The sequence below is a fragment of the Cyrtonyx montezumae genome, unplaced genomic scaffold (genome assembly GCF_038088225.1).
Source record: "Cyrtonyx montezumae isolate F1298 unplaced genomic scaffold, pur_monq_1.0 scaffold_0, whole genome shotgun sequence".
Classification (NCBI taxonomy): domain Eukaryota; kingdom Metazoa; phylum Chordata; class Aves; order Galliformes; family Odontophoridae; genus Cyrtonyx; species Cyrtonyx montezumae.
The window spans coordinates 51,466,920-51,482,645 of record NW_027071824.1 but is presented as its reverse complement, the minus strand read 5'-3'; the positions used below and the strand labels follow the sequence as shown (position 1 = coordinate 51,482,645).

Below are 15,726 nucleotides of genomic sequence, written 5' to 3'. Positions count from 1 at the left end.
CTGATGAACTCCCACAATCTTGGAGGCAATTAGCTGGTTTGACTCTAGGGGAGAGCCAGGAGTGGAAGAACACTCACACTGTGAGGACAACCTGGGACCACACTCCCACGGTCGGCTGGAAAGCTGTTATTTGACAGGAGAGATGAGGCAGACAGGCTCTTTAGGGGTGTGATTCATCTCTCTACAGAACAGATGTCTAAAATAAGAAAGATGAATCACACACTGGAAACCTCCATTTCTTTCCATTAACAAAGGCAGTATAGAGGACTGGCTGAGATGAATCCACACCATACACATTTAACATCAGAGATGAAGACCCCCAGATCAGACCCTAAGGCACAGACCCTAAGGCACAAAAAAAACCCAAAAAACTACAGTCTTTATAGGGCTGCATCTGCCCTTTAGTTGTGAGTTTGACCTAATGCTTCATTGCACTTCATTCTTTAGTAAGACTGAATAGCTCCAAATGTCTTATATTCGGAACAGCAAGACATGGCACAAGTAAGAGAACTCCACCTCAAAGCAGAGGTGCCCAGAGGAAAGAACAAGCATGTCTCAGCCTCAGCACAGTCCTCCTTCAGAGAGACCCTTGAGAAAGCTCCCTTTTCATTAAATGTTAATCAGCATTATACTAAAGGTTCACAAGAGGTACAACTGCATAAATTTAACACTCTATATCATTAATGTAAAAGTAGTTGGTTTAGCACCGGTTCAGTAAGTTGTAATTTAAAATACAGGCTTCCGAAGTGACTGTGACTCACATTTAAGGCTGAGTGAATTTCCAGCACAGCTGCACATCTAAACTATTTTATTTTTAATATTAGTACTTCCTATTTTTCTCATGCAGACTGGCTTTCTTAAACGTGAGCTTTTCACCAAGGAAATCATTCTACAGAAACCTAACCTGAAACATGAAGCATGGTGGGTGCTGAAAGCACGCACAGTTAGCATCTGATTCTGCAGCCACTGACAGAGAATTTCCATTACAACGGTGAAATTTTCAAGAACTGGGGGAGCTCCATAATGAACTGCAAAGAATTCATAATCAAAATCTTTCTAATTCCCTATTTTGATCTTCATTTCTTTTACACTTTTTGAGTTTATCTCCGACAGCACTACGGGCAGGCACCAGCTGCCTCTGTACACAGTCATGGAGGAGCTGCTCTGTTCCCTGTAGGTACCAGCTGCATGCTGTGCAACAAGTTGACCACATACAGGGTCCATCTCACAGACAGGCCCCAATACCATCAAACTGATGTGCATTATCCTGAGATTTGAACATGGAACATCATGCTGAGAAACAAAAGTCTTGTGCCATGATGAGCAAGCAATCTAATTAATAGAGGCAGATTGTCCCCTGCAGCAAGGCTACTTATGAAATTAAATCCTGCTGATGGAAAATGTCAATATGACAGAAGCACCGTCTGCATTAATAAGGAGATGTCTTAAATTCAAATGAGGTTTCAACACAACCTACACATGAAGAATTCTAATGCCCAGAGGTGTTCATGTGTCAGGTTGGGTGTTTGATTATACTGAAGAGGGATCCCCTAGGATGCACCTGGCTCTCCCCCCACCTCCTGGGCACCATCTCCTACTGCAGGGTGCTGCTAAATTCTGCTTGCTGGTGGCAGAGCCCACAGGCAGCTCTGAGCATCACGCCATGGCTTGGCTTGATAGCACATCAGCAGCACTCACTTCCCAGGCTGATGCCTGCATACAAAGTACAACTCCACGGTTCTTGCTCTGTAAATGCCCCAGGCCTGGCAAGGCTCGACTCACCCGCAGCACACCAAGGCTAGCACACACCCCAGGGTGCAGCCCACCTCCACACTCTCTCAGGCTCTGCTTTTAATTTTGGGCCTTCCCCACCAAAACAAGAACCTCACATGAAAATCACATATCAGGAAACAAAAAATAGGACATAGAAGAAGAAAAAAAGATGGTTGGCACCACCATTAAGTAAAAGAATTTATACTGCACAGAGAATTAGGAGATGGCTTTGGGAAATAAAGAGGCCAAAACTAGCAAGGCTGGACTGGATGTACTGAGGATTGAGTGACTAATGCTATGCTGAATCCAGCTTGAATCTCTGGCTTCAGCAGGACACAGGTGCTGGGAAGCAGCTTGCCAGTCCTCTGTAAACCCAAAGGCAGACCCACGCTCTGGCCTGCAGCAGGCAGGGAGCAGGCCCATGGCTGACAGAAAGCTTCCAGAGCACCAGCCACAATGTCATTTTGTAGGCACTTAGAAATTCAGGAAGCACTGCATGAAATTTATTCCTTACGTAGCATAGCAATTGGGACTTCATTGTTATGGAGGAAAAAAAATAAAAATAAAAACCAACCTAATAAATCAGGCAGCAGAATTCCAGCACTATCCAAAGGCTGACAGAGTGGTAACTCATCTGATGCAGATGAGATCAGGAGCTAGAATGGTCTGAAATTTATGGAGGCAAATTCTCAAAACTGCTTAAGCAGTCTAATAGTCTAATACTTAATCAGCTGAATTACCTGCAGTGCCTACGTGCCAGCACTTAAGGATAAGGACAACCAGGCACAGATACAGCTATCACTGGCTGCTGCTTGTCACATTCACACTATTGCTAAGCAGAGTGGAAACTGGGGGTTTCCTATCAGTACACTTAACCACTTTAAAGGAACTTCTTTGGCTGAGAAAATACAAGGGATGTCACAAACCATGCAAGAGAGGAGAAAAAAAAAAGCTATTTTCCCCTAGCCTGGCTTCATCTCAATATTCCAAACACCACCCACAACAAACAGACTTTATCAGTAAATACTCAGCTAGCCAGATAAGCCAAGTTTATTTTGTGCAAAAACCACCACTCTAATCATGATGTAAAGATCATGATGTCTCCAGCAGCACTGGCTTCAGCAGGCTTTGCCTGAGGCTAAGAACTGGCAAAAAAATAAAAGTGATTTAGAGTAAAAACACTTCCACAGGAATAAGAGCATTTCATACGTCCTTCTCCCTCTTCCAAAAGTGTCTAAAAGGAAATGATCCACTCACTTCTCAACCTAAAGAGCAATTCAGAGTACCAGAAAATTCCTTCACCACCCTCCTGTTGCGGCAGTACATCCACATTGGTGGAAAATCAGTAGATCTGTATGACCCTGGATTCAACCCTGAATTACAGTCAAAAAATATGAGAGGCACCATGGCCATATGCAAAACAAAGGACCAACTCCTACTGGTAGCAAGGATCTTCCATGCCCAGGGAGAAGGAGAGGGAACTGTCTGGAACTAGACATCTGTAACATGATAAAGTAAACATCAATTCTTACCAGCAGGTAAACTGAAAGGCTGCAGGACTTCTGCAGGCATTTAGATTTTACAGCATACGACCTTAAACGAGGCAGACACACAGACAAGACAGAAACTTAAGGTCTTCTGTCCCTCAACAGACAACCAGTTCACTTGATCATACTGGGCTCCGCTGGGCAGCCAGCTAAGACTAACAGCCAAACTTCACTTCTGTCTTCAACAGCTCCTTATTTCATGCACGTGTTAGTTAATAAAACAAGATAATGGAGCTCCCTAGAATGAAATGCACACTAGCTTTAAATGTCTCCATATTCTCTTTCTTGTTTTTAAGTTGACTGTAGACTACTCTCCATTGTCTAGAGCTATGTAAAAGTCTTCCAAAGAAAGCAAGGCTGTGCACTGGGCAAACAGTTCCCTCTACCTAGGAAAGGAATGAGAACTGGCTCACAGCTTGCAAAGGGTTTAAATTTAAGATTTCACATTTCTTTCTCAATTTCTACAAAGGAAATCAAGCTCATTTCAAAGCACACAATTCTAAAATATTTTTTTGTTCAAGATAAGTAGTTATAAACCCACACACCATAAGCTTATGGAAGACGTGCTTGGGCAAACTTGCACCATTCTTTTCAGCAAAGGACATTTTCCAGTGCCTCATCACCAATTCTAAATGGTGCACAGAACATAACGCTAATCAGCTACACAGTTTGAGCATGAACTCCTGATGTACCCTGAATTCCCACAGATTTCATAATGAATAACAATTACAAGATCAAACCGTTAATCAAGACATCTAACTAAGGAGAAACATATCAGCTCAGCAGCAGCCAGTTGACACATAATTGCTTCTTGTTTAATTTTCTCAAAAGAGTGAGGGAAAATGAACAAGAGACTACTACTTTGCCCTATTCAAGATGAAACAAAGTTCACTTACTTTGAAATCTCCAGCACTGCACAACATGAATGAGCAAAGTCCAAACTCAGATGCATCAGAACTAAGAAATTGTATCACTTCTTTGTGGCTTTCTCTTTTTTTAAGGTCCCTATCTACCACAAGTGCTGCTAACTCTGCAGAAAGGACCTCAACCAATTCTTACAATTTTTGCCCTTTAAGTGGCAAATATTTAAAATTAGATGCTGCATCAGTGGACATCACCATCTCTTCCCCCAAGCATTTCAAACACTGTCTCTTTGTAAAATATGAAAGAGGATGCTAAATAAAGGCCACCAGCTTTCAATCTCACAGTTAATTATTTGGCTTAGCAAGCTATGACAAGAAGAATGAGGAAAAGGGCTAGGGATGGATGGGGCCAGGAGGAGGTTAAAGCACTAAGGGTGATGCTACAATGTCTGTGCTCGGTGGCTCTAACATAATTTCAACTGCACCCACTTCCCACACACTTCCATCCCCTGGTACGTCATCAACACATTCTTCTTTGCTTGATTTCTGTCTAGGTTAATGTTTCCCAGCCTGTCACAAAGCAAACACAACAACAACAAAAAAGCATATAACTTATCTCACCAAAATCAATCCTAAGAAGACTCAGCACCCCTTATTTCAGGGATATCCCCAAGAGATATGTTGCCTAACTCGCTCATCAAAGGCCCTTTCTTGAGAAGCTATGCAGGCTTTGTTTTTCACACTCAAAGAATGGCAGAGTGTTCCTTCATCTAGTCTGCAGGAGCCACAAGATCAGTCCAAGAAACCATCCAGGATTTTGTCATTTCCAGAAAAACTACAGCAAAGCACCTGAAGCCGCACCTCAAATCTACCAGGGGTGGAACCTGAAGCAAATGAGAGCAGGACCCTTGGTAAACTAGCTCTGGGTTACCTCTTTCCTCAAGTGGACCTAAGACCAGAGATTTTGCATATAAATCTAAGGGAGATGGATCCTCTCAACAGTCTCTCAGATTTGGGTTTTGGAAAAGTGAGACAGCTCTTTGCTACTGAATTTCGAAGAGCACTGCAAAGCCACTTTCTTCCCATCTGCAGAGCATACAGGAAAGACTTTGATAATAAATGAGACTTCTGTATATATTAAGAGTTGCTGGAACTCTGACATTTACCATTAAACAGACACAAGAATAGGTTTATTTATTGTATTTACAAACTTATCACGGAGGACATAAACTACTGGACTAGTTTTTAAACATTGCATAAATAATAAATAAATAAAACCTTTAAGATGCTCCCGCAGAGCCAGCGAGTTTTCAGGTCCAGGACTTATGACCTGCACTCTGTGAGGTCAGCAGTCACCTACAGCCATCCCATCATCCCCGATGACAGGGACTGAGCAAGTAGCAGCTGGAGCCTAAGCCAGCAGCAGATCTGGCAGAAAGGCTTACAGAGACAGGAAAGAAAGAGATCACATGAGGGGAGCACAAATGTCTGTCTCATAGGATCCAACATCTTCCATTCACAACTGCATGAACAGCTAGAAATACTGCAGCTATCTCCTGCTGTGGACCCTGGTATTACAACAAGAGTGAACTCAAAATCTCAGCAGTTGTTTGTGCTACCCATTGCTTCAGTTGATTTGCACCCAGTTTTTATTATACTCAAAAATCTGCTTACTCAAAAGAGGACAGTCTTTCACCTCTGTAATACAGAAACAAATACCATCAACATCAGAGTGAGTAATGAAATGCAACAGGTTCCAGCACATATATATTTTACCATAATTTAAAAAATGTAAAATAAACCATACAAATCTTTATCTTTCCCCCTTTTCAGCTGTTCCACTAAATTGAACTTTGCATTTGATCTTTAACTTCCACAGACTGGAAAGATCCTGGGCAATGTTTCATCAAACACAAAAGAACTTTGCTGTGTTTCTGCCAGCTACAAGAAAACTCAGGTTGGTTCAGTGACTCACATGTACTGTGCACAGCTCTGGATTACTAAGTAGCTGTCCAAGACAGTTTTCAGAGTTAACACTAGAACAAGGGATAAGAGGCACACTGTAGATGCCACGAAGCTTAGTAGTTGTTTGTGCACTTTATCATCTATGAGTTAACACTTCTGCCTAAGCTGAGCTGTGAGTGACAGCCATCATTGTCACATGCCAGTATCACTTGAACACAGAACAGCCCCAGGTCCCACACTCCATCACCTACATCAACTGAAGCTCTGTGGAAATGTTGAGCCCGCTACTGACCCTTCTACATGGTTGAAAACTGGTGGGAATCATTGAGGCCCTTCCTTTGCCCCTTGCCACGGTGGTTTGCTAAGGCTGCAGGAAGAGGACAGCATGGTCCAACACAGGCAAAGCTGTTAAAGGGTTTTACTCTTCACCACCATCAGATTTTTCAGTACCACAGCCCCCATCACGGTTGCTGAGCTATGCTCTGGTTTCACACCAAACATCCACCAGCTGGACTTCAAACAGAACTGCACCTGTGGTACAGCAAAAGTGTCTTAAGAGACATCTAGCACATGAGCACCCACCATGTCCAGCTCTGCTGACAGCCTGCCTGTATAGGTAACATAGATGTGAGTTGACAACACACTGGAATGAAACCCTAACAAGCTAAAGATTAAATGTTCTTCTCATAAAAAACAACAACAAGCAACTAAAGGTCAGCAACACATAGGAACAACCTTGAGGCTTCCTGGAAGAATTGTATTTGTCCCAGGGACCACTTTCCTGCCTCCTAGACAGAAGACCAGATCAAGAGTTTGAGTTAAGAACAGCAAGCAGGATTTGGTCTTTATGGTTTTGTTCCTACACTTGCTTGTCATGACAGCCTCACTTTCTGCATCAGGATCATACATCAGCTGAAGAGAAAGCTGGAAAAACTGTCAAAACAGTCAATTCTGTAACAAGAAATCAGCAGAAGAAATTGCTACCACCATCTCTGGGTTAGGTCCTCAAACAGGGAGGTTAATTTAATTAAAAAAGGAAAAAAAAAATCACACCTTGCCTAGATAGCTGTGGCACAGAAAAAGTTATTCTCTTTAGAGAAGAAAATATTGAGTATGTATTTGAAAGAAAGCTGTATTGTTGGATTTAATTATATCTCATACAGCTGTAATGACTTTCTCAAAGATAACACCCAGTGGCTTCTCAGAAATTAACAGATGACAAACGTTGTTGGCAGTAAAAAGCAAGTGGAAATCAAGGTTATTCTTGTGATCCTTTACCTCACATGTGATATCACCATCAGAAATAAGGTGGCCATCTCCTCTTTATGGTCTACTGTAAAAGCACTTCATTTGCAGCTGAAAAAGCCAGAAACACTGCTCTTTCTTGATGATTTCAGGAAGGATCTCTGTCCTTGGATACCTCTGGGGCCCTCAGCTGCCTCCACACAGCAGCAGCTGGCTGGCACACCTGAGATGTGATTGTCTGCTGTTGAAAACCGCTATAATAAAAGTTTGCTATTTTCTTCCAAACACAATAACCCGTCCCAGTCTGCGCCATCAGCCTGAACAGCTGAACGAAAAAAACAAGGTTTGGTCGCTGTTCCCCAGGTACTAATGGCCTGAAGCCATAAACTGCTACTTCGCGCTCATCTCTCAAGCTAAGCAACTTCGGGTCAGTTTATCTTTGGTGAGAGACCACTAAGCACCGGAGGAAAGAAGTTGTCGAGTAATGCTCCTTCCTCTGGGGCTACTCAATCAGCACAGGACAATTACTGTGGAGCCTGGTCTCTCTAGTGAGGGATTAAGCTAGAGCAATGACCACTTACGGTCTTAAAAGACCCCATTACCTCTTTTTATTATATTGACATTAGATGGTTGTTCGGGCTAAATTCCAGTTTGGATAATCACATTCTGCCTGCCAGACTGCTTCTCTAATTGCAGAGCAGGTAAATGTGGAAACGGCCTCAGGAGACTGACGCAGCTCTACCTCTGTTCCTTGCAGCACAATTAAGACCTTTGCTGTTATTTCTCACCAAAGTCCACGCTTTTTCTGGAAGCCTTTCCATTGCTTACCCAGCTGGAAAGTTAAAATATTTTCCTAATATCTTGCCTGAAAATTAAACCAGTTACTTCTTGTCCCACTGGCAGAGGACCTACAGAACAATTGGTCATTATGCAGTTCCAAAAAAAATTAAAAATATATATTTTTCAGTTGGACAAGTTTAAGTGCACGTCTCTTGTAACCTACTTTTTTTTTTCCTGTTTAAAGCAAGTCCTGGTTCTTTTAGGCTTTCCTTAGAGGTCCTTCCTGTACCTCTTCACATCTCTTCCCTCCCACTGAGGCTCCCCCCAGGTCACCAGCCTGGAGGAGTCCAGAACTAACAACGCTCAAAAGAATAAATAACACCCAGCTCTTCAGCATTACACCCCACTTCTGCAACCAAATCATAGCTGTGATTCACATTTGTAAAAGCTAAGACATAAGTTTCTCAAGTTTTCCTCAAGAACTTTGGCTCTTGCTCGTCAAGATGCAGATAACTCTCTATTCAATCAGTACCCAAAGTTTAACAGATTTTTAAAGAAGTCAGCATGAGGATGATACACATGCAAGCAGACCATGAAAACATCTAATACATTTGCTTCTCAGATTTGGAGAATTCAAAGAGCCTCTTTACAGAAGCCCTGCAAACCATTGAACACAGCATCACTGTTTCCTAAGTAAAACTAAAACATAGTTTTAAAGGAAAGTTTTAGCATTAACATGATGCTAAGACACATGAAGTCATTTTGAACCTGCCACATTAGTTACTGCCAAGCAACGTATAAACCACTTATTCCCCACCAATTCACAGATTTAATTGCATTAAAGATGAGACCATAGCAGTCATTGCTGCAGAAAAACAGTAGCTGCTGGGAAATAGTTCCTATTTTGAGGGGGTAACAAAAAAAAAAAGCAAGCCAACAGACAATAGCAAAAATGAATTAAGCTACATTTACGAAGAACAAAAATACAAATGCATACAAGTAATACCTATAAAAATACAGTCTCACATAACTCTTCTATTCTAGACAATGATGCTTTGTGTTTCCAAATACATTAAGACCCTAAATAAAACAAACACTGTCCCAGGCAGCAAAACCTACCTCTCAGATTTCAGTCACTGAAGGCAAATATTTTTATATCCATAGACGTGAAAGAGCACCCAAAATGACATCAGGTTCACTTGGGTACGTAGATATCCTACTCCCCTGTTTTAATAGCTCCAATAAACTAAGATTTACAGTTAACACTACAGCTTTAAAACTAAATTTAGTACTTTGCTTCTAGTCTCACAGAAGGCACACTTTCAGAAAATACACCTATGGCTACAGCTCAGGGATAGAAGCATTACACCAAGCCCACGTTCGGGGAACCCTGGACTGCAAAACCCAGCTAAACCCAGGCAGAACACAAGAAATCAAACTCCATCTTTTAGCAGAGAGAGCCTCTGAGACAGCTAGCTTCTGCAAGTAGAACTGCAAGAACTTAAAACATCTGTCTAGACCAAAATGTGATGGGTTTGTTGTTGTTGTTTGCTTTTTGTGCATAACTGCAATGCACCATGTAAAACTATTTTTTTTTCTCCTCCTACATGGAAATAAATCCTCCCAGAAGTAAATCCAACTCCCTCTACGAGACTCACTGAAAAGCTCCCCTCTCCCCATTTAAAAATACAACAGCCTACCATAACTTTTTACTGCAACCACTGTGATATGGATTTGCTGTTATTTCAAATTCCAAATACAACATTCTATTTTTTTAATTATCACAGCCTGCAGAAACACTTTAAAACTTCCTCGCCCCACCTGCAGCACTGCACGGATGCAGATCTTACCAATATGTGAGAGGGTACATGTCAGAATTCTAACTGCTTACATATAGCTGGAATTTGCTATCTGCTCCATGTGTCCCCTACCAACAAGCAGAGTTTAGAGACATTTCGTAAACCTATTTGATCATTTTAGCATCAAAAACACACTTTTAAGCACTCACCTCAAACTACAAATTGGTTTACAAGCTTCCATCTGCAGCACATCATATGATTCTTCCTGTTCTCCAGATGACCATCATCTGCTGACCATGACATAAAATGGCTCAGGTTTGAAGGGGACCTCAAAGCCCACCCAACTCTAACCCCCACTATGGGCAGGGCTGCAACCCCCAGCTCAGCTGCCCAGGGCCCCATCCAACCTGGCCTTGAGCACCTTCAGGGATGGGGCACTCACAGCTTCTCTGAGCAGCTGCACCAGCATCTCACCACCCTCTGAGTAAAGAATTTCTTCTAAACATCTAATCTAGATCTCTCCTCTTTTAGTTTGAAGTAATTCCCCCTTTATCCTATCAATTGTTGACTATTAAGACCAGCAGAATCTGGTTTCCCGTGACCTTATTCCCTGTGGCTTTCAATTAGCATTTTTCAGAAGTCCATACCAGGTGCTAAGGAACAAAACAGATACTTGTAACCTCGGTGGTAAAACCCTTGCACCTGCCATCCAGTCACTCTCACCACTGACACAAATTTATCAGCAATCACAAGTAAAGTATGTTTACACCAGCAATTTCCTGCAGATACAAGGGCAATTTTATGGGCAAATTCCCATCCTTCCCACCCTGCCTGGGTCTGATTTTCCTTCCTTTCGTTGCAGTTTGCTTGACTACAGCTCTGCTTAGAAAGCTTTAGCACGATTCCAAGTAGTCAACAAGTAATTTCTCTGCGTGTCACTGCAATTTCTTTTATATGGCCAGAAAATAAAACATTCAACTAGACCCATGGAAACATTCTATTCATCAGTCTTTTGTTTTACACCAGTGATGTAGGTGGAAGCAGTTATAAAAAACGACACTGAGGAAACACAGCAAAGCAAAGCTGGTTCTCGCTGATTTTTTATTACTGCCATCCTGCTGGCTCACACATCACAATATCACAATATATTCCAACAGCAACAAAACCACCAGAATGGAAAGAACACTCCCAAAAGCCTCTGCAGACTTCAGAAATGGACTGACAGTGCTTTGCAGACAGACAGAAGACACAAAAGCATATAAAACAAAAACCTGTGGTGAAATGCAACCCCACCCTAGCACACCACTGAGCTGCCTTGCTCTTGCTCTCAGGGTTCCATCCCTCTTCCCCGACCCAAATTTTTGTGTCCTAGCCAGGTGTCTTTCTGCATGGCTGGCAGGATGCTGATGCGAACAGCCACATAACGAGCACTCTCATATTGCTGGTTCTCCCTTAGGATTTCCTCAAAATTATTGGTTGGTCTACCATATGCTTTGCTTTGGTCTCCACTGTTCAATTCCATGCTTAGTGCATGTTTTCAAGAAACTACCTGAATTCACGTGATCTCAGTTGTTTTTCATATGAATGCTGAAATTATTCCATAATTAGAATCAAAGAATGGCTCTGGTTAGAAGGGACCTCAAAGCCCAACCAGTCCCACCCCCAACTGTGGGCAGGGCTGCCATCCCCCAACTCAGTTGCCCAGGGCCCCATCCAACCTGGCCTTGAGAGCCTCCAGGGATGGGGCACCCACAGCTTCTCTGGAATTAGTCACTCAAAATCTGGATGTTGAGGGAATTCCAAGCAACTCAGTCTTAAAATGAGAACTGATAAACCAAGACCAAAGTGCCTCAACCAGGTGTATCACAGCACACTGCTAGGCCAGTAGTCTTAATAGAATCACAGACTCATTTAGGTTGGAAAATACCACTAAGACCATCTAGTCCAACCGTTAGCCCATCCTCCCTACGCCCAGTAACTACATCCCACAGTGCCACATTTCCCACATTTCCTCAACATCTCCAGGGATGGTGACTCCACCACCTCCCTGAGCAGCCTATGCCAGGGCCTCTCCTCTCTTTCTGAGAAGAAATTTTTCCTAACATCCAACCTGAACCTCCTCTGGCACAACTTGACGCCATTCCTTCTCATCCCATCACTGTTATACAGAAGAGGCTGATACCCCACTTGCCACAACCACCTTTCAATATTGTTGAGTGTGATAAGATCTCTACAACTGAGGTCCCTGAGCCTCAGACAACACCCCACGACAATGCCTTTGTCCTCGCTGCCAGAGCTGGAGGAAAATGGCATTTGATCATTTTCCTCCCAAACCTTCCAGGAAAGCTGGGGTAGAACAAACAGCTTCCTTTCTCCAGCACATCTCCCCACAGAGGATGAGGCAAAACAAGAGAAACTCTGAATTCAAACCATCCCAAAGTTCACTGACCACCTCAGGTTTCAATAAGTTTCATTTTAACGACAGCACCAAGAAGTCCGTGGCTTAACTCTTGTCAAGGCAGCAGCCATTCACTTTGCCCAGGTCCCAGCCCTAGGGATAAGCAGTGCAACTCCCACAGGCCCATTCCAGCTTCCCCATCCGCACAACCTTACACAAAGCATCACCCCTGACAGCAAGGCTGCCGAGAACACCCCACAACAAGGATCCCAACTCCTGTCAGAAACCAAGCGCCGTACCTGAGAGCGGGGGCTTCCCCCGGCCCTGCCCAGCCCTACCTTCCTGCCCGGGGGACAGCAGCCGGGCCGGCCGCCCCTCCGCCCGCTCCTCACGTAGGTCACCCGCCGCCGCCCCGGGGCCGCCGCCGTGCCGCGGGGCTGGGGGACCGCCCGCCCCGACGCCGCCACGACGGGCAGCCGGGGCCGCTCCTCCTGGCACCAGGTGCGCCGCATGCCCAGCTGCAGGCACAGCAGCAACGCGGCCGACAGCACGCAGAGGCGGAAGGCCGCACCCCGCCACAGCGGCCGCTCCTTGGGCATCGCGGCCCCGCCGCAGGGCTCATGCCGCCGGCGGGTCGGGCCCGCGGCCGGCCTGAAAAGTGGGGAAACCCCGCCCCGAGCGGGGCCGGACGGGGAGGGGCCGCGCTGCCCCCCGCGCACCGAGGCCGGTCTTGGGAGGGGGTCGCCAGAGGCGCGGCGGGTGTGGGGGGCCCGGAGCGGGGCTGGCGGTTGTGAGGAAGGTCTTAAGGGCGGGGGCACCAAGGGCAAGGCTCGAAGAATGGGAAGATCCTGTGCCCGCTTTAAAACTCTGTGAAAGTTTAAACCTTGAGAAATTGGGGCTTTCGGGAAAGCTTGAAGAGTGTGAAAGCCTTGCACAAGTCTGAAGGGAGGTTCAGGTTGGATATCAGGAAAAATTTCTTCTCTGAAAGAGTGGTTAGGCACTGGAACGGGCTGCCCATGGAGGAGGTGAAGTCACCGCCCCTGGAGGTGTTCAAGATACATTTGGATGCTGTACTAAGGGACATGTTTTAGTGGGGAATATTGGTGGGAGGATGACGATTGGACTGAATGATCCTGGAGTCTTTTCCAACCTTGATGATTCTACAGTTCTTCTCACTACACTGATTAATGCACTTGGGGAGAATGCTTCTGAAAGTCACCCTGATAAAGGACGCTGTGAATTTTACTTGATGTTTTCTTCTAGCTTTTGTATTTTAAACAACTATTGAATCTCTCATTGCTCTCCCCTGTCTCTTTTAAATGCAAGTCTGTTAAGAACCAAAAGGGGATTCTGGAGACAGAGAAAAAGGGAGCAGTGATAGAGAAGAATCTCAGGAAATATTGGGATGAAAGGAAAGCCTTATCTGGGCTAGCACAAGAATAAATGTGAATTAAGGTGGTACTTTCATCAGTTGCACTTCTCTAGCATCCCCTCAGTTTTGACAAGTGACTTATGAACTAATTTCTTCCTCCAGGAATCAGCTTCAAAAAAATTGACTGTGAGCAATTCCTGTAAAGGAGAGAAGCAAATTAAAATTCCAGCGTAATGTTTTCAGCTCCTGTTTGTCTGGTGGAACGATCTCGGCCCTTTTGAGACATTTTTTAGGGAAACAGAGCCAAGCAAAGTTCCAGAGCTTCTGCAAAATGCATACCCCAAAGGACAGGCAGCAAATGGCCTTCCCTCCCTGTTGTCCCCCAGCAAGATGGATGGTCTTAGGGGAAAATACATTGTGCTGGATTCAATGGAGAGCATACTGCAAGGAGTAACAGAAACATTGGCTTTTTAGCCTGGAATTCCTACTGAGAGTAGGGAGCATTATGACTTTATCTACACAACTAGATAGTGATAGGACAAGGGGGAATGGTTTGAAGAGAGAAGATTTAGATTGGATGTTAGGAGGAAAGTTTTTGCTGATTAAGTGTTAGAAGTATGCCAAGAGAGGTTGTTCAAGGCCAGGTTGGAGGCCCCTGGGTGATCTGATCTTGTACCTGATTTAGTAGTTGGTGACTCTGCCCATGACTTAGAACTGGATGATCTTTGATGTCCCTTCCAACCTAAAGCATTCTATGATTTTATGATTTATCAAATACAAGTCCTGCTCTGTTTACTTTCTGTATACAGATTGCTACAGCTCACTTCATTTCTCTAGAAGTCGTGTTTAAATATGTAACATTCCTCCAGTATTTACAAATTGTCCTAGCAACAGAACACTAAGCTTCTGGAAGGGAAAAGTTCAGCAGTAGTGGGAGTTAATTGCTCCAGTCCTGTCTCAGAACTTATATCTTGTCTGGGATATTGTTGTGTAATGGAATCTCTGCTGACTCTGGTGAATTCTCCATTATACACGCAACAAACTTCAACAGATCATGTCACAGTTGAAAGAGTCCTAAAGGTCCATGTGAAGCAAGTACACATTGGGCTGACTATTACCACCAGATCAACACCGGTTTTCTGGGTCTGGTTGGTTGAGCTCATCCAAACAAGTCTAGGTGAAGCTCTTCTTGCTCCAGAGGTCCAGGAGGCTGAAACCAGCTGCAGCCAGATAAGAAAAAGGTTGATTTTGTGCTGGTGATAAGAAAACCTGAAAGGTAGAGAGGCCACAGGGCTGTAGATTTCTGAACATCACAAGAAAGGCAAGATGAAAACAAATTCCTTCAGCTTTTCCTTCCCGACTCCTCTGCAGCAGTCCTTAAATGCTCATCTCCCTGTGGCCATTCTCAGCTCAAACCCTGTGCTTTACACCATCCATCTTCTGGCTCCCACTCAGCCTTATGGCCTGTGTCTGCCTTTTGGCTCAGCATGATATCTGGCTGCCCAGATCTCCAGGCAGAGCTAAGCTACATGCAGGAAAAACACCACTGGGAATTCACTGGATTCTCCAAGGGCTGCTAACAGAAGTAAAACTTTCCTTCTATAAAACCAGTGAATGAATAAAAATGCTCTTTTCTGCTTGGCTTAACAACCCCATTTGGTTGCCAAAATCTACAGGACAGAGCGAAGGACACCCTTTTTTCCTCTCCTCCCTCCTACACTCCTGGCATGTGCTGGAAATGCTGGTTGCAGTCATCCATGCACAAGGTGACAGACCTTTGCAGGAGCTCTGCTTAGAGCCCTGTGCTCTGAATCCCACTTACAGCTCAGCAAAAGCATCTCTGTGCCAGGGACACAGGCTGAAGCACTTTCTCCTCTCTCACAACAGAGAGCCAAACAACATGGCCATGAATTTCGAACATGGAGCATTGAGAGATATTTTATAACAGTTCAGAAAGGGGATTTGAGATCAAGACTTACCTCTG

General features: G+C 44.2%; 1 protein-coding gene across 1 annotated transcript in view; it reads right to left on the bottom strand.

Moving 5' to 3' along the window:
• The window catches only part of METTL24 (methyltransferase like 24), a 40,613-nt gene extending 27,627 nt beyond the window's left edge, over positions 1-12,986 (bottom strand). Inside the window, exon 1 of the mRNA XM_065736930.1 lies at positions 12,709-12,986. Within this exon, the coding sequence (XP_065593002.1) occupies positions 12,709-12,969 (261 nt within the window). The 5' untranslated portion in view covers positions 12,970-12,986. The remainder of the gene's footprint in view (positions 1-12,708) is intronic.
• Positions 12,987-15,726: the final 2,740 nt, after the last annotated feature.